Source organism: Cervus elaphus, chromosome 14, assembly GCF_910594005.1.
Source record: "Cervus elaphus chromosome 14, mCerEla1.1, whole genome shotgun sequence".
Lineage (NCBI taxonomy): Eukaryota > Metazoa > Chordata > Mammalia > Artiodactyla > Cervidae > Cervus > Cervus elaphus.
The window spans coordinates 44554442-44573191 of NC_057828.1; the positions used below are offsets into that span (position 1 = coordinate 44554442).

An 18750-nucleotide genomic window follows, 5' to 3' on the forward strand; every position below is an offset into this window, starting at 1 on the left:
TCTCTGATCATATGGTCAACTTGATGTACATTCAGAGGAGACAGTATGTTTTTTAGAAAATGTATTTTCTAACTTTGCTTCTGGAGTGTACAAGTGCAGTTTATTTTTACATAATCAACCTCATTGATTTCTTACTAATTCTGATAAGTTACCTGTACATTTTCCCAGGTTTTCACTCTAGATAATCATATAGTCTGCAGAAAATAAAAAGCAGTTTTGGCTTTTTTGTTTTAGTCTGTAAAGCTGTTGTTACTTTTCTTTACTGCATTCCTAGGACCTTCACTGTAGTGTTGATTAGACTGTAATAGAGGAAACCTTTAATCTTGTTCCTGATGTAATGGGACTGCAGTTAAGATTTCATCAATAAACATAGTGTTTGCTGTAGGTTTTTGATAGGTACCTTTTTAAAGGTTATGAATGTTCCCTTACGGTATTATTTGCTAAAGAGTTTCTATCATGAATAGGTATTAGCTTTATCAGATGCCTTTTTTTAAAATCTCGTGATAATCATTTGGTTTTTTTTCTTTTAATATATTAACATGTGGAATTACACTGATATGTGTTTTAATGCTGAAATACCCTTGATATCTTGTGTCAAAATCATATTGGTTATGATATTTTTTTAATACATTGATTTTCTATCTAATATGTAATTTAGAATTTTTACATCTGTGTTCCTGGGAGGAATTGACCTATAATTTTTTTCAACCACAGTTTCAAAGATCTGTTTAACTTTTCTGTTTCTTCTTAAGACAATTTGAGTCACATTTTTCTAAGAAAGTATTTGTTTTATCTGAATAATAAAATCTATTGGTATGAAGTTGTTCACTATTTTATATTTTAATTTCTTGGTAGAGGTTTGTCATAGTATTTTTCTTTTTTAAAGAACCAGTTTTTTGCCTTTGTTTCTCTTCTTTTATAAAAAATTTAAAATTTATGTGTATTATTTTTTGGCTGCCCTGGATCTTAGTTTCAGCATGAGGGATCTAGTTGCAACATAGGAATTCTTAATTGTGTCATGTGGGATCTAGTTCCCTGACCAAGGATCAAGCGTGGGCCCCCTGCATTGGGAGCCTTAGCCATTAGACTATCAGGGAAGTCCCATGTTTCTCTTCTGTCTTATATCTTTGTTTCTGTTTCATTAATCTACTCTTTACTATTACTTTCCTCCTAATTTCTTATTTCTGCTTTAAAAAAGAATTATTAGATATTAGCTTCTTGATGGTTGATCTTTCTCCTTGTCTAAATGTAATCTGTTAAGGCTGTAAATTTAACTCTTAAGTTAAATTAGAAGTGGATATTTTAATTTGCATATTAAATGTAGCTGCTGCATTCAAAACTTTATTGAGGTGAAATTTACAGCCATAAAAATTTATCCTTCTTACATCCTTCTTACATGTAAAATCCAATGATTTTTAGTATATTTACAGAGTTGCAACATCACTACAATCTAATTTTAGAAAATTCCCATAACCCCAGAGACAAGCCTCCTGCCCGTTTGCAGTCATTTTCCATTCCTATCCCAACCCTAGGCAACCATTTACCTACTTTCTGTCTCTGTAAATTTGCCTTTTCTGGACATTTCGTAGAATTAGAAGCATACACAGTTTTTTGAGATTCATCTGTGTTGTTCAGATTGTTCATTCCTTTTTTTATTGCTGAATAATAATGTATTTTCATTACTGTTCAGAAGTAAGTATTTTCTAATCTTTGTTATGACTTCTTTCATCATCAAGTTAGTTAGAAGTGGGTATTTTAATTTGCAAATGTAGGATTTTAAATTTCTTTCTTGGATATCGGTTTCTAACTCAATTGCTTTGGGTTTATGATTCTTTGATGTGTGCTGAAACTGCCTTAATCATCTAATGCTTGATTGTTTTCAGCAAACATTTCCCTTGCACTTGGGAATAGGGTGTATTTGCTAATGATAGGCGCAAGATTTTACATATGTTATTAGATTTGAACTTGTATTTGAATCTTTTATATCATTATTAATATTTGTTTGCTTAATCTATCAAGTACTAAGAGAAGTGAGATAAAAATTCTCTTTTATAAGGATACATTTATAAATTTCTCATAGTATAGTTAATTTGGGGATTATATTATTAGGTGCATACACATTTTAAATCATCATATCTTCCTGGTAAGCTGAATCTTTTATCATTTTACAGACCCTTTTTGTCTTTGACAATACCTTGAGATTTGTTTTGCCTTATGTTAATTTAGTTAATACCAGCTTTTTTTGGTGATGCGTGTCTTTTCTTATCTTTTTACTTTTGACTGTCTTGTGACTTTTTGCTTCAGGTTGGTTGGTATTTCATAATAATGTATATAATAATATAGCTAGATTAACTTTTTAATATATTGGAAAATCTTTGTCTTTCAAGTGGTACATTCAGTCTAGTTACATTTACTGTGATTGCTGATAAATTTAGGTTGATACCCACCATCTTTTTTTTTTTTTTTTTTTTATTAGTTGGAGGCTAATTACTTCACAACATTTCAGGGGGTTTTGTCATACATTGATATGAATCAGCCATAGATTTACACGTATTCCCCATCCCGATCCCCCCTCCCACCTCCCTCTCCACCCGATTCCTCTGGGTCTTCCCAGTGTACCAGGCCCGAGCACTTGTCTCATGCATCCCACCTGGGCTGGTGATCTGTTTCACCATAGATAGTATACATGCTGTTCTTTTGAAATATCCCACCCTCACCTTCTCCCACAGAGTTCAAAAGTCTGTTCTGTATTTCTGTGTCTCTTTTTCTGTTTTGCATATAGGGTTATCGTTACCATCTTTCTAAATTCCATATATATGTGTTAGTATGCTGTAATGTTCTTTATCTTTCTGGCTAACTTCACTCTGTATAAGGGGCTCCAGGTTCATCCATCTCATTAGGACTGATTCAAATGAATTCTTTTTAACGGCTGAGTAATATTCCATGGTGTATATGTACCACAGCTTCCTTATCCATTCATCTGCTGATGGGCATCTAGGTTGCTTCCATGTCCTGGCTATTATAAACAGTGCTGCGATGAACATTGGGGTGCACGTGTCTCTTTCAGATCTGGTTTCCTTGGTGTGTATGCCCAGAAGTGGGATTGCTGGGTCATATGGTAGTTCTATTTCCAGTTTTTTAAGAAATCTCCACACTGTTTTCCATAGTGGCTGTACTAGTTTGCATTCCCACCAACAGTGTAAGAGGGTTCCCTTTTCTCCACACCCTCGCCAGCATTTATTGCTTGTAGACTTTTGGATAGCAGCCATCCTGACTGGCATGTAATGATACCTCATTGTGGTTTTGATTTGCATTTCTCTAATAATGAGTGATGTTGAGCATCTTTTCATGTGTTTGTTAGCCATCTGTATGTCTTCTTTGGAGAAATGTCTGTTTAGTTCTTTGGCCCATTTTTTGATTGGGTCATTTATTTTTCTGGAATTGAGCTGCAGGAGTTGCTTGTATATTTTTGAGATTAATCCTTTGTCTGTTTCTTCATTTGCTATTATTTTCTCCCAATCTGAGGGCTGTCTTTTCACCTTACTTATAGTTTGCTTTGTAGTGCAAAAGCTTTTAAGTTTCATTAGGTCCCATTTGTTTAGTTTTGCTTTTATTTCCAATATTCTGGGAGGTGGGTCATAGAGGATCTTGCTGTGATTTATGTCGGAGAGTGTTTTGCCTATGTTCTCCTCTAGGAGTTTTATAGTTTCTGGTCTTACATTTAGATCTTTAATCCATTTTGAGTTTATTTTTGTGTATGGTGTTAGAAAGTGTTCTAGTTTCATTCTTTTACAAGTGGTTGACCAGTTTTCCCAGCACCACTTGTTAGAGAGGTTGTCTTTTTTCCATTGTATATCCTTGCCTCCTTTGTCAAAGATAAGGTGTCCATAGGTTCGTGGATTTGTCTCTGGGCTGTCTATTCTGTTCCATTGATCTATATTTCTGTCTTTGTGCCAGTACCATACTGTCTTGATGACTGTGGCTTTGTAGTAGAGTCTGAAGTCAGGTTGATTCCTCCAGTTCCATTCTTCTTTCTCAAGATTACTTTGGCTATTCGAGGTTTTTTGTATTTCCATACAAATTGTGAAATTCTTTGGTCTAGTTCTGTGAAAAATACCGTTGGTAGCTTGATAGGGATTGCATTGAATCTATAGATTGCTTTGGGTAGAATAGCCATTTTGACGATATTGATTCTTCCAATCCATGAACACGGTATGTTTCTCCATCTGTTTGTGTCCTCTTTGATTTCTTTCATCAGTGTTTTATAGTTTTCTATGTATAGGTCTTTTGTTTCTTTAGGTAGATATACTCCTAAGTATTTTATTCTTTTTGTTGCAATGGTGAATGGTATTGTTTCCTTAATTTCTCTTTCTGTTTTTTCATTGTTAGTATATAGGAATGCAAGGGATTTCTGTGTGTTAATTTTATATCCTGCAACTTTACTATATTCATTGATTAGCTCTAGTAATTTTCTGGTAGAGTCTTTAGGGTTTTCTATGTAGAGGATCATGTCATCTGCACACAGTGAGAGTTTCACTTCTTCTTTTCCTATCTGGATTCCTTTTACTTCTTTTTCTGCTCTGATTGCTGTGGCCAAAACTTCCAACACTATGTTGAATAGTAGTGGTGAGAGTGGGCACCCTTGTCTTGTTCCTGATTTCAGGGGAAATGCTTTCAATTTTTCACCATTGAGGGTGATGCTTGCTGTGGGTTTGTCATATATAGCTTTTATTATGTTGAGGTATGTTCCTTCTATTCCTGCTTTTTGGAGAATTTTAATCATAAATGAGTGTTGAATTTTGTCAAAGGCTTTCTCTGCATCTATTGAGATAATCATATGGTTTTTATCTTTCAATTTGTTAATGTGGTGTATTACATTGATTGATTTGCAGATATTAAAGAATCCTTGCATTCCTGGGATAAAGCCCACTTGGTCATGGTGTATGATTTTTTTAATATGTTGTTGGATTCTGTTTGCTAGAATTTTGTTAAGGATTTTTGCATCTATGTTCATCAGTGATATTGGCCTGTAGTTTTCTTTTTTTGTGGCATCTTTGTCTGGTTTTGGAATTAGGGTGATGGTGGCCTCATAGAATGAGTTTGGAAGCTTACCTTCATCTGCAATTTTCTGGAAGAGTTTGAGTAAGATAGGTGTTAGCTCTTCTCTAAATTTTTGGTAGAATTCAGCTGTGAAGCCATCTGGTCCTGGGCTTTTGTTTGCTGGAAGATTTTTGATGACAGTTTCGATTTCCTTGCTTGTGATGGGTCTGTTAAGATCTTCTATTTCTTCCTGGTTCAGTTTTGGAAAGTTATACTTTTCTAAGAATTTGTCCATTTGATACCCACCATCTTATGTAGCGCGTTATTTTTGTCCTACCTTGTGTATTTTCTTCCATTTCTTTTTGGGGATTGATTGAGCTTTCATTTTCTTATCTCTTGCCCTCTATTTTGTAGTGGAATGTTTTAACCATAAACAAAAAGTAGACAACTTATATTAAATTCTCATACTCATCAACAGTGATAAGTATCTTATCAATTTGGTTTCATCTTATCACCTGCCCCCCTCCCACCCTAGACACACACACACACACACACACACACACACACTCACACTCACACACACTTTTTTTCTGGGGCATTTTAAAGCAAATTCCAGATAAAATAATATTTCACCATTCAATTCTCCCCTCTCCATATAACCACAGTTACAATACCTACAAAATTAATGAATTGATGAAATTCTTTAATGTAATCTAATACCAATCCTTCTTCAGATATCCTTATTTGTCTTAAAATTTTCTTTTCACATTTGGCTTGTTCACATCAAAATCCCAATAACATGGCACTTGGGTGATACATCTAATTCTCTTTCTGTATCTTCTCCTTTTCCCCTGACTTTTTTTCTTTTCATTCTGTGTATTTGTGGAAGAAACCAGGTCATTTGTCCTATAGAATTTTCCATTCTGGATTTGCCTGTTTGTGTTGTCAAGATGTCTTTTAATTTTTCTTGTAGACTGGTTAGATTTAGAGGATTGATTATTTTCAGGTTTTATTCTTTTAGCAAGAAATACTTCATAGGTGGTACCATATACTTCCTATTTGGGCATTTAGTAAACAGATATTTTCTAAATGATCCACTTCTAGTGATGTGCAGGTTAACCAGAGGATTCAGGTGGTGTGATTCTGCATTCTTCATCAGCCTTTATCTCAATCACTTTAGTGTTTATGGATTATTGTTTCCTAGAACACTTGCAAAGTGGTGATTTTCTAATTCTGTTATTCCTGCTGGATTTATTAGTTAGAAATCATCTATAAAAAACTCTATGTCATCAACAGTTTAGTCAATTTAAAGGATAGTTCATTCAGGAAGGGCAGAACAGACGCAGGATTCTTTCCTTTTATCGCTTTTTCAGAATAATGAAGCAGGTCCCTGACAACCTCTCAAAGGTGACCCAGGCAACCCCCTCAACCCCTCGACTTTTTTGGAATATCATTGCCATGCATGGATTTATGTATTGAAGACAGTCTTCTTTTAATGATCTAATTATTTCAATCTACCCGGCTTTGTGTTCTTTTTAAACTGCCCATCAAAGACATCTTAGTCTTTGATCACTTTCTTACTGGCAAAAAAAAAAAAAAAAAGACTTACACTCCAGACTTACACTCCAGCCTGGGCATAGCCACTTCCAAGGAGCTGTGGTTTCTTCGAGTAAGAGATGGAACACAGAGAGAGCAGTTTGTATGCTAGGATGCTCTTTGCTGCTGCTGTGTCATTGTTTCTAGGCCTTCTCAGTGAACGGAACTAGAAATATGTAGTTTTTAAAAAGGAAAAATAATCCATACCTTAATACTGATACTTCAAATTTAAGATTAAAGAGTTGTTTTTTACTTCTTTGACTTTATACTTGTATCTCTTTTCTGTTACACTGAAAATCTTGATTCCTTTGTTCTGAGATCTCTGTAAGTACTTGTTTTATCTTGAAGAATGTATGTATTTTGTATACATATAAACTGTAAATGACCAAGCATTAACTATGATTACTGAGTGCGAGTCAAGGTTTTTTACAATTTGTTTTTGTTTTGAAGATGTGTCCTATTGGGAATATACACCAAAATACTGTGTTCAGAGTCACTTGAAATAATCCTTTGGGTGATATGAAACCAACTTGGTTTATAGTTAAATTCATTTATTCCTATTTACTTTCAATTTTTAGAAATTTCTTGTGAGTTTTTCTAATTTAACTTTCACTCTAGTTTTGTAAGACATTAGCATAGTTGCAAAGTGAAAACTGTAAGAGGAGAGATTGATATATTCAGCAAAGACTAGCATCTCTCTCCATTCTCATACCTGTTTCTTCTTTCCTCTGTCATTCACCATTGCTGTAGCAAATCACCACCAGCGTAGCAGCTTGAAACAACACAGACTGATTGTCTTCCAGGTCTTTGGGTCGGTCGTAAGTCTGACGTGGATCATACTGAACTGCAGTCAGGGAGCCCTTGTGGCTGTGTTCCTTCCTGGAGGCTCTAGGGGGAACCCCTTTCCTTGCCTTTTCTGGCTTCTAGAGACTGCCTGCCTTCTTTGGCTTCCTCCTTGCTTCTTCGAAGTCAGCAACACTGTATCTCTTTGACTCTTCTTTTGCCCTCAAGTCTTTCTGAACATAACAGGTAAAGGTTCTCTGCTTTTAAGGACTCCTGTAATTAGATTGGGCCCACCCTGACAATCTCTGTATCTCAGGGTTCTGACCCCCTAATCACATCCTCCAAAGCCCCCCTTGTCATGTAAAGTAGTTTATTCACAGGTTTAGGAATTAGGACTTGGACCTCTTTGGGGTGCTATAATTCTGCCTATGCTTCCCCCTAAGGTAACCAGCTTTTCCAGTTTTTAAATTTTATGTTTTCACTGTTTATTATTGAAAATATGAGAAAATATTTGTCTGCTACCTCCTTTCCTCAGAAGGTAACATAATATAAACCTTTGGAAGCTTGCTTTTTTTCCCGCTTTCACAACAGCATATCCTGGAGTTCTGTACACACCATAGCAGTGTATTGAGAAATGCCTTCATTCCTTTAGAGACACATGGGACTTCATTGTGTCCCATAGCTATTTGACCAGTCCCTGCCAATGACTGTTTGTATTTTTTCCAGTCTTTGGTATTTAAAATAATCCCGCAATGAAAAGCTTTGTGTATACATCATTTTCACCTCTGTTTCTTCTTGTTTAAATGGCTTCACTTTTTACATTTAGATCTTTGAGCTCTTTGGTATATGTCCCAGTGTACAGATTGAGAAATGGGTCCAAATTTATCTTTTTCACCCATAAAATTTGACTTGCATATCTTATTTAACAAAGTCTAAAATCATTATGTCTATCCTTTTCACTGAACAATATACAGAACTTGGGATGACTGCTCAAAGTACCTCCCTTCCCTCTTATATTATGTAGTATCACTTTTTTTAACCAAATTAAGCATTACTGTATTATTTTATGCAAACAATATTTATTTATATTTATCCACATTAGCCACTTCATTTCTTCTCCCATCTCAGAGCTTCCTCCTAGGGTCATTTTTGTTCTCTTTAAGGCAGATACCTTTTCTGAGCATCCATTGAAGTAAATGCTGTTTTTGTTTATCTGAAAAAAAAATCTTTTTTCATCGTCTTTTAAAACCTTTTTTTAGCTAAGAATACGATTCTGGGTTCTCCTTCAGCTGTAGACATTATCCCACTGTTTTCTGACTTCTTTTGTTGCTCTTGAGAAATTATCATTCCTTTGTATTTCATCTCCCTTTCCTCTATGACTGTTTCAGATCTTCTCATTGTTTTTGTTGTCCTGGGGTTTCAGGACTGCAAATCTGCATTTGCATTTCTCTTTTTTTTACCTTGTTGGGGATTGTAGACTCTCTGAATATGAAGATTCCATCCTTCTATTTTTCCTTTCAGAATTTGATTCAACATTTGGGGCTTCTCACTTTCTTCTTCATGTCTCTTAGTTTCTTATTGTGTAGTTCATCTTTGTCTCTCAGAGATGCATTCTGAATGTGTCTTCACCTCCATTTTCTCTTCACTGATTCTTTAACCATGTCTTTGATCTGTCATTGAGTTTTTAGTTTCTATTACATTTTATAATTTCTAAAGTCATTCTGGGTTCTTTCAAACATGCCTAATATTTTTATAGTACTTTGTTCCTGACTCATTTTTAAAAATGCTCATTCTTATTCCTTTAAGCATTTTAAGCAGGTTTGTTTTATATTCTCTGTCCACTAATTCCAGAGAAGCCTGGAGTGTTGCAGTCCATGGGGTCGCAAAGAGTCGGACATGACCGAGTGACTGAATTGAACTAAATTCCAGTATATATAGGATTTTCAATGGGTCTAATTCTGTTGTTTATTGTTTTTGCCAAGTCATGCTGGCAGCAAGCCTGTAAGTCTGTCCTTGTATGTTTTACAATTTTGGATCATACATCATATTCAGCTGGGCTCCCCCTGGAGCAGTAATACTGGAATATATGCTCTGAACTTGCATCTCTTCAGCGAGGGTTTGCATTTGCTTCTACCACATGGTCCAGGAGAACTGAAGTTAGATTCTTGGCTTAGAATTTCTCAGGCCACACAGGTAGTTAAAAGTTACCCTCTAAACTCATCATGTGAGTGTGGCCTGAAATTACACACTTTTAGGAAGACTTTTTCTTCTATCTCAACCTCACATCGAGACTGACAGATTATTTGTCTCTTTTTGCCAGTGGACAGTTTGGGGGGTGGAAGGCTTCACCCTTTTTCTTAATATGTAACTTTTTGAAGGTTTGACTTTATGTGAAAGGTTTCAGTTGAGATAATCTACCAACAGTGTTTCTCATCTTTTATACATTATTTTTAGGCTTTTCATAGCAAGGGGACCTGGGAGGGCATCTCGAAGTGAAAGTGGTAGTCATTCAGTCGTGTCCAACTCTTTGCGACCCCATGGACTGCAGCTCACCAGGCTTCTCTGTCCGTAAACTCTCCAGGCAAGAATACTGGAATGGATTGCCATTCCCTTCTCCAGGGGATCTTCCCGACCCAGGGATCGAACTGGGGTCTCCTGCATTGCAGGTGAACTCTTTACCATCTGAGCCACCAGGAAAGTATTTTCAGGAACAAAACTATGTGTTCTTTTAAAATACTAATATTCAGGAGAAAAAAGAGAAAAGAGCTTGTGAAAGAATCTAAGGGAGAAGAAATGAGGTGGCTGCTTGGGCTCCCTGCCTGGGGCTGATGGGCCCACCTATTTATATCCTGTGAATCAGCCACTGGAGAGGCTACCGCTGGACACCTCATGGAAAATGGCAGCACGATCAGGATGCTTTTGTCTTGAAGTTTCCCCTGATCTCCCTGCCATCTGCAGTGTCCTGCTTTTCCTCCAGCTTAGACTTTCTACCTCCTCTCATGTTGCGCATCACACAAAGTTAACTCAAGAACCATTGTATTTTAGAGTCTCCTGTCCCTTATCTCTGTAATGTACCATAGGGACCATTTCACAGAAACTGTCAGCAGCGGTTCTATGAGGAGGTGCCCAGGAGTTAGGAAGGGATGGTTCCCCTGAGTCAAGCCTGTGTCCCACGTGGAACTGGGTTCTAACCCCCTTAGAATCCACTGGTGTTGTTGAACTTGGAGAATTAGTCCATACTCTCTCTGAGCCCAGTCCTATATTGAAGAGGCCTGTCAATCTCACTTCTTTAGGTAATGAGTTCTGTAGGCCCATTACTTACTATTTGAAGCACTTTTTATTTTATTTTTGAAACTTACCCAAGGTTTAAAACATGGATAAGGGTGGAAATATATATGTATGAAATTATCCTTGTTAGTGGAGGGCAGCAAAGGCAGAGAGCTATAAAAATTGGGGGCATGGGTTTAGAGTATAATTTTCTGCTTGATATTGACATGGAGCACTATCTAAGGATCCTAACAAAATAAAAACTATGCCTTGAAGACATCTTAAACCTGAAAAGAGTTGGGATTTCTCTTACCAAAGCTGTCCTTACTCCTAACTTTATTTCATGAATGGCGTCTCTTGACAGTGGCAAGATACCAGCTTAAATAGAATCTCCTTATCCCATCCCACCCTCAGTTTGCTTGCTGTTTTGGTTTACAATGTCTTAGAGAAACAATTAGCTAATTAATTAAGACCTAATTAATTGAGTTAATTAACACAAATGAATCATGATGCCCATAATGGTTAGATGTATTTGTTTTAGAAAGTAAGTGGTAGTGAATTAAGACAGACAAAATAAGCAAAATAATACATTTACAGTTAATTAATTTTATTAAATTAATAAAAAATACATATATGGTTAATTAAAAATTTCATGTCCTTTTTTACGTTTTTAGTAATCCTTCACCAGTAAATGATATTCGCTGGGCTTTTAACAGTATTTGTGTCCCTGTTCTAGTGCTCTCCAGGTATCAGCACATTTAACTCTTAGACCAGGCCTATGAGATAAGAACTGTTATCTCCCATTTTCCCACTGAAGAGGCTGAGTGCAGAGAAGTTAAATGAAGGTCACAAAGCTAGTAGGTAACAGAAATGGCTCAGAACAGCTAGTCTGGCCCCAAAGTCCCTGCTGAGCAGAAACTGGCTCACCTGGCAAGTAAAGCCTCTGACAGTTGTTTCAGCTCCCACCACCATTCTCGCTGATGGTTTTAAATTTCATTCTTTGAAACTTATTCTCAGCAGATAGGGTGGTACAGAAGCCAGTTCGCAGTTGTCTTTATTGGTTCACATGGACCCTGGGTAGGCCTGGGAATTGCACATCCTTTGTGGTGTCAACTTGCCGACCTCGTCTCTGTTTCAGTTTCTGTTCCAGCAGCTGGGAATGTTGGTGTCCTTTGTGAAGAGCCACATCAGACCTTACATGGATGAGATAGTCACGCTCATGAGAGTGAGTAGAAATTAATGCTTTGGCCTGTTCCTTGGGGTTTGGGTCCGGGAGCGTCTGGAAGCAGGTTTGGATGATGTGGATATGTCTTTTATGGGTCGTCATAGAGCTGTTACAACCTGAGGATGGAAAGTGGAGCATGGCATCCCAGCGGATCGTGAAGGGGTGGGGGGGCCATGGCTACAGGCTCCCAGGTACAAGAGTTCAAGGTGTGAAGTCTGAGGAGAAATCCTGAAGTAATTGTTCTGCCAGAAATAGACTTGAGTTCCTTGCCTCACACACAGCAGAGCAATTTCACTTTAATATCACAGCAGTGCTTCACTATTCCCACAAAAGCCCTCTTCCTTACTGCCTATAAAACCATGGCCTTAAGAGAGGACTGGAGATTGAGCCTACCTTGGGCCATTAAATACGATGGACTCTTGTCAGACTCTGAGGAGGAAGGTGATGCTTTCCCCTGCTGCCCTCTCCAGCCTGACTGCCGCCTTCTGACTGCAGTCACCTCTGAGAGGGGGCTCACATCCCAGATGCTGTGATGTGCCTTAAGCAGGCACACAGGACACCTCATTGACAGTAGTATCGTTTTTCTGTTTTGAAGTGGGGGAGGCTGCTTCCTACTGTTCTTTATAATTTCAGTGTCTCTGTTGGGGAGGTTGCTTTGCAGAGATGGCTGTGTCCTAAAAAAATTGGAAGACACTTCTTCTAGTAATTTTTCTTCTTCTACACCAGCCTTTTGTAGTCAGCTTGAAGGAGGCAGCAGGACTAAAATCAAAATGACTGGCTTCAAAAATGGAGCTTCCCCAAGAATGAGTCCTCGGAACTAAATAACTCCTATATGTATAAATAAGTGAGAGCAACAGGAAGTTGAAGAGCCTGTCGGATGGAGTTAGGGAAGTGGGGAGTGGCACAGGAGGAATCAGTGTGCTCTTGGGTCAAAGCTGAAGTAATCTGTGACTTGCTTCCCAAAAAAGACTTATGGCCAAAGCATAGGGGTTTGGGGCAGGGAGCCTTACATCTGCCAAATGCAGCTTTCACTCCCTTCAGGACAGAAAACGTGCAACAGGGCTCTTGCCTTGGCTATCGATCCAGGGTGCTTTAATAAGCTCCCTGCAGCCCGGGGAGAGCTAGGGCTTTGTGAACAATGATCCAGCCGACATCCCTGGGGAGGCTGCCTGGCTTCTTTGGGGTAGGGGAAACCCCTTGTGAGGAGCCCCAGTAGTCCTCCAGTGGAGAGCAGTAGTAGTAGTAGTGTGTGCGTGCTCAGTCATGCTGGACACTTTGTGAGCCCAAGGACTGCAGCCTGCCAGGCTCCTCTGTCTGTGGGATTTCCCAGGCAAAAATACTGGAGTGGGTTACCATTTCCTTCTCCATGGGATCTTCCCAACCCAGTGATTGAACCCGCACCTCTTGCATTGGCAGGCCCACTGAGCCACTTAGACTTCTTTTAAAGCCTTTCACCCAAGGAGTTGTCTTTTGTTGTTGTTGTTGTTGACTTCTACTCTGATTTAAATGGAAGCCCAACAGGCTTCCCTGGTAGCTCAGTGGTGAAGAATCCACCTGCCAAGCAGGAGACTAAGGTTCAATCCCTGGGTCAAGAAGATCCCCTGAAGAAGGAAATGGCAGCCCACTCCAGTATTATTGCCTGGGAAATCCCATGGACAGAGGAACCTGACGGGCTACAGTCCATAGGGTCACAAAAAGAGTCAGACATGACATAGCAAAACCAAGAGTACTAATATGCATATGTTGCCATCATTAAGTCTCCTGCTCTAGAGGTTTTTAAATAAGGCACTAGGCAACTATCTTTCTGAATTGATTTGAAGTGATAGTTTTCCCTGGAGTGAGAGATTAGACCAATTTGCTTTGTAGTACTAAGACAGGATCTGGAGCCAGTTGGCCAGGTTTCATTTTAGTAACTTATGTGGGATATAATTGGATGAATGTAGAAAAATACTCTTTGTGGCACTCTCTTGGCCTGAAAATGGTTTGGGACTGATGTTAGATGCTGTTGAGCGAAGTCTATATCCAGAAAGAGCAGGAAATCTTACAAATGGTAGAGTCGCCCTCTGGCAGAGCCCAGGGGGTACCCAGAGCAGAACCACCCTAGACAACTAGTGAGCTCCTAGAGCACTGCAGAGCTGGTGGTCCTTTCATTCTGTAAATGGGTTTGGGTAGCTGGAATATGCCAGGCGTTATGCTGGATTCATGGAGACAGAGATGGATCAGCAGGTTTCATGCCCTTAACTAGCCTACAGTTGAATAGAGGGAGGATGGCAAAAAAATAATTAAATATTGCAGGTGATAGAAAGAGGAGAGCAGAGGGACCCACAATGGATGATGAAAGGAGACAGGAAAAGCTTCTGAGTAGAAATGAGACTTGAGCCAGGTCTGGAAAGACAGATGGGGCTTAGCTGAACAAGAGGTGGGATCTAAGCAGAGAGCAGCATGAGCGAAGCACAGAAGATGAAAGTAGCCTGGTGCTTTCAGGGAGATGCAGATTAGTTGTTTACTGTGATGTGGGGTACAGGAGGACCTGGGGAGCGGAGGACAGGGAAGGGGTTCCGTGAGGCAGACCATGCTCACTGCCTTTCTGCTTCTTTTTAGCTGTCTCAGTTCCTTGGTTCCTATTTAAACAGAAGGGCCCCTGACTTTGCTCCTCTGTCTTCCCCCTTCTTAGGAATTCTGGGTCATGAATACCTCCATCCAGAGCACAATCATTCTCCTCATTGAGCAGATTGTAGTAGCCCTCGGGGGTGAATTTAAGCTCTACCTGCCCCAGCTGATTCCACACATGCTTCGTGTCTTCATGCATGACAATAGCTCAGGCCGCATTGTCTCCATCAAGGTACGTATCCCGGGGCATCCTCTAGAGAGTTTTCCAGAGTCCGTCAGAGTCCCCAGTTGGTCATCTAAGAGACGAGACCCTGTTCTGAGTGACATGGTGGTGCTCAGCCTAAAAGACTGAGTCTAGGGAATACTCCAGTACCTGAAGTGTGCGGTGTGCAGCTTATACAATGTTTCTGATCCTCTCTTGATTATCTTTATGTTTTGTCTCCTTTAATGGGATAATCTTGGTAAATGTTTATGGCAGAGCAGTTTTCTCTATTATCCAGGCACTGATCCCTTACAATTGAAGTAAGCTCAGAGAAAGCAAAATAACATATAGCAAAACAATATGAGGGGAGACTGTGCTACCAAGAGAATGTAATTCCTTGATATTAATTTAATGGGTATAATTAAAGTCTGTTTGGAGTCCCTCCAAAATTTGGAATTACCCTACCACTGCCACCCTTCGTGGACTTGTTCCCTGACTGTACTTGTTCATCGTCATGCCTCTGCTCCTTTTTGTAGTTGCTGGCTGCAATCCAGCTGTTTGGTGCCAACCTGGACGACTATCTGCATTTGTTGCTGCCCCCGATCGTGAAGTTATTTGATGCCCCCGAAGCCCCGTTGCCTTCTCGAAAGTGAGCACCTGCCCTCTGGGACTAACAGTCATCAAGCTAATTAACTGTTAAAATGTCTTGTTGAAAATGTCCTTTTCCTAAGTCCCCGGGCCATCTTTCTTTTTTGTTGTCATTTTAAGTTAGTCCAGAAATGTACTGCCATTAGTTAGTCCAGAAGTGTACCAGGCTTATGGAAATCTCAACTGTCCCCATCCCACTTCAGAGTGTTGGCTCTGTGCACCCAAAATAACGTCAGAAGACGTTCCTTCCCATTAGGTGCCGATTGTTAGGGTAGCCCTCAATTGTTTCTCTTACTCTGGGCTGTGTGTCAGCAGATACTGTATCTCAGCGGTTGTTGTAGGGCTGCGCTAGAGACTGTGGACCGTCTGACGGAGTCTCTGGATTTCACGGACTATGCCTCTCGGATCATTCATCCGATTGTGCGCACACTGGACCAGAGCCCAGAACTCCGTTCCACAGCCATGGACACATTGTCTTCACTCGTCTTTCAGCTGGGAAAGAAGGTGAGGCGGGAGTTCTCGACACACGTGCCCTTCTGCTTTAGTGAACTCCTCTGCTTGTCAATCTGTAGGCCTCAACCACTGGCAGAGAGAGGGGAATCATTTATGCCCTTTTCCCCTTCATTCAGCAAGTGTTTATTGAGCCACCTCTGTGGGCTGAGTGCTGTTCTGGAGACGATGCAGTGAACAGAATGATGTCCCACAGAGCTCACGTTCCAGTGAAGCAAAGCTCTGAGACATCACTTATCTCGTGAGGGTGACAGGTGGGGAGAGACGCTGGGAGGAGGTGAGGAGAGGTGAGGAAGACCACTCTGATAAGGTGACATTTCAGTAGAGACCTAAGTAATGGAAAGGCCCAGGCCCAGGGAGCTGGCTGCAGGCACAAGGAAGAGCAAAGACACAGGTTCCAGAAGGCAGAACCTGAAGGGAAGGGACAGCAGGAGAGTAGTGACTTCAGTGGGGGAACAGGGGAAAGGGCTTGGAAAGGTCATAGAGACCCTTGTGAGGACTGGGCTGGCGATGGGCCCACTGGAAGCTACGTATTGTGACCAGTGGTTCTCAGAATGTGATTCCCTGACGGGCAGCATCAGTGTCTACATAGCTGGGTGCCATTAGAACTGCAGGTCCCCGAGGACCTGCCAAGCCAGACCTCTGACTGTGAGCACAGCAGTCTCTGGTTTCATATGCCTTCCAAGTGAGTCTGATGCCCACTAGAATTTGCACATCACTGTTACAGGCCATTATAAGTACTTTGGCTTTTACTCTAAGCAACATTGAAAGTCTTTGGAGAGATTGAGCACAGGAATACTATGATCTGACCTAACATTTTTAAATGATGGCTCTTAGTGCTGTGTGGAAGAACAGACTGGGCCAAGAGTGGAAGCAGAGAGACCATTACAGTAAAAACCGGTTGCAGTGACCCAGATGGAAGACGGTGGGCATGACGATCATAGCCCAGGAGCCAGAAAGTGATTCTCCTGCAACCACAGAGCTAGTCCCAAACCCCAAAGTAATAGCTGTAATAAGGCAGTGCTAATAATCTTTTCTCTCTTTCCCACTCTCCAAAGTAATGGTTTCTGATCTGTTTGCTCTCCTCTTGCAGTACCAAATTTTCATTCCAATGGTGAACAAAGTTCTGGTGAGACACCGAATTAACCACCAGCGCTATGATGTCCTCATCTGCAGGATTGTCAAGGTGAGCTGTGCTTCGTTTCTACTGTCAAGCCCCCTCGTCGTCTTTCTTAACTTGTATTCTTAGCAATGGGAGTATATGTAGCTTTTTAGCTCTGAACTGTGCTGTGCTGAGTTAAGTCGGTTCAGTTGTGTCCAACTGTTTGCAACCCTATGGACTGTAACCCACCAGGCACCTCTGTCCATGGGATTTTCCAGGCAAGAACACTGGAGTGGGTTACCACGCCCTCCTCCAGGGGATCTTCCCTACCCAAGGATTGAACCCAAGTCTCCTGAGGCTCCTGTTTTGCGGGCAGATTCTTTACCGCTGAGCCACTGGGGAAGCCCTTTAGCTCTGAACTAGGGATTGGCAAGCTTTTGTCAAGATAGTGCATTTTTTTCAACTTTGCAGGCTTGATGGTCTCTGATGAAACTACTCAGCTCTGCCACGGCCACCTGGAAGCAGCCATAGGCATACATAAGCACATGAGCCAGGTTGCATTCCAGTAAAACTATTTATGAACACCAAAATATGATTCTGTAATAATTTTCATGTGTTGCAGAATATCAATCTTCTTTCAATTATTTTTTCAGTCATTAAAAAAATGTAGAAACCAGCCTTAGCCCTTAGGCCTGACAAAAACAGGCAGCTCCTTGCTGCCCCAGCTCTTCATCGCGTTTATTGCTCACATGCCAGTTGCATGCTCACACTCCTAAGTCAATGCTTGTCAGCAGCCAGGACTGATCAACGCAGGCTGGTCTCAGTGCAGAATACAGCCCGTTCATGATTCATTATGTCTGTTCCTGGAATCATACCTAAATCCTGGCTCTTCCAAAAGGTGGGACCCGCCTGAGGTTTAAGGGTGTTTTCTAACCTGGAGCAGCTCTTGGAGTCACAGGTGTTCTGTAAACTCTGGTTGCAGGGGTATACCCTGGCTGATGAGGAGGAAGACCCTCTGATTTACCAGCATCGAATGCTGAGGAGCAGCCAAGGTGATGCCTTAGCCAGTGGACCAGTGGAAACGGGGCCCATGAAGAAACTGCACGTCAGCACCATTAACCTCCAAAAGGCAAGTCCATTGTGTCCTGGGGGGACTTGGAAAGGAGAGCCCTGCTCTTGTCACTTGTTCAAAACTTTCAGCTCTTGCCATCTTCTGTCTAAAATAACCAAATCCAGGCATTTTTCTGAAAATCTAGATACCATGAACTTAGGTTATTTTGTCTTTCTCCAGGTATCTGAATTACACAGTCTTTTAATATAAGGAGAGTAAAGAACAAGGTGTCCTTTTATGTTCCCTTGGAGCTTTGGCAGTGGAACTTATTTTTTTTTAATAATTGTATTTAATTATTTTATTTTTGGCTGTGCTGGTCTTTGTTGCTGTGTGGGCTTTTCTCTAGGTGCTCCTCTCTAGTTGTGGGTCATAGTCTTCTCATTGCAGTGGCTTCTCCTGTTGTGGAACACGGGCTGTAGGGCATGTGAGCTCAGTAGTGACGGCTCTTGAGTTCTAAAGCATAGGCTCCGTAGTTGTGGTACATGGGCTTAGTTGCTCCACAGCACGTGGAATCTTTTCGGATTGGGGATCAAACCTGTGTTTCCTGCATTGGCAGGTGGATTCTTTACCACTGAGCCACCAGGGAAGCCCAGTGGAACTTGTTGCAGTTTGCATTCTCATTTTTTACATGAATAGAACACAACGAGTCAGCCTTG

At 40.5% G+C, this 18750-nt stretch overlaps 1 protein-coding gene across 1 annotated transcript in view; it reads left to right on the top strand.

Annotated features, from left to right (window-relative positions):
• MTOR (mechanistic target of rapamycin kinase) overlaps positions 1-18750 on the top strand; it is a 124432-nt gene that overhangs the window by 23975 nt on the left and 81707 nt on the right. The window contains exons 20-25 of the mRNA XM_043924194.1: positions 11825-11911; positions 14586-14753; positions 15260-15372; positions 15713-15875; positions 16975-17067; positions 17966-18112. Of these exons, the coding sequence (XP_043780129.1) occupies positions 11825-11911; positions 14586-14753; positions 15260-15372; positions 15713-15875; positions 16975-17067; positions 17966-18112 (771 nt within the window). The remainder of the gene's footprint in view (positions 1-11824; positions 11912-14585; positions 14754-15259; positions 15373-15712; positions 15876-16974; positions 17068-17965; positions 18113-18750) is intronic.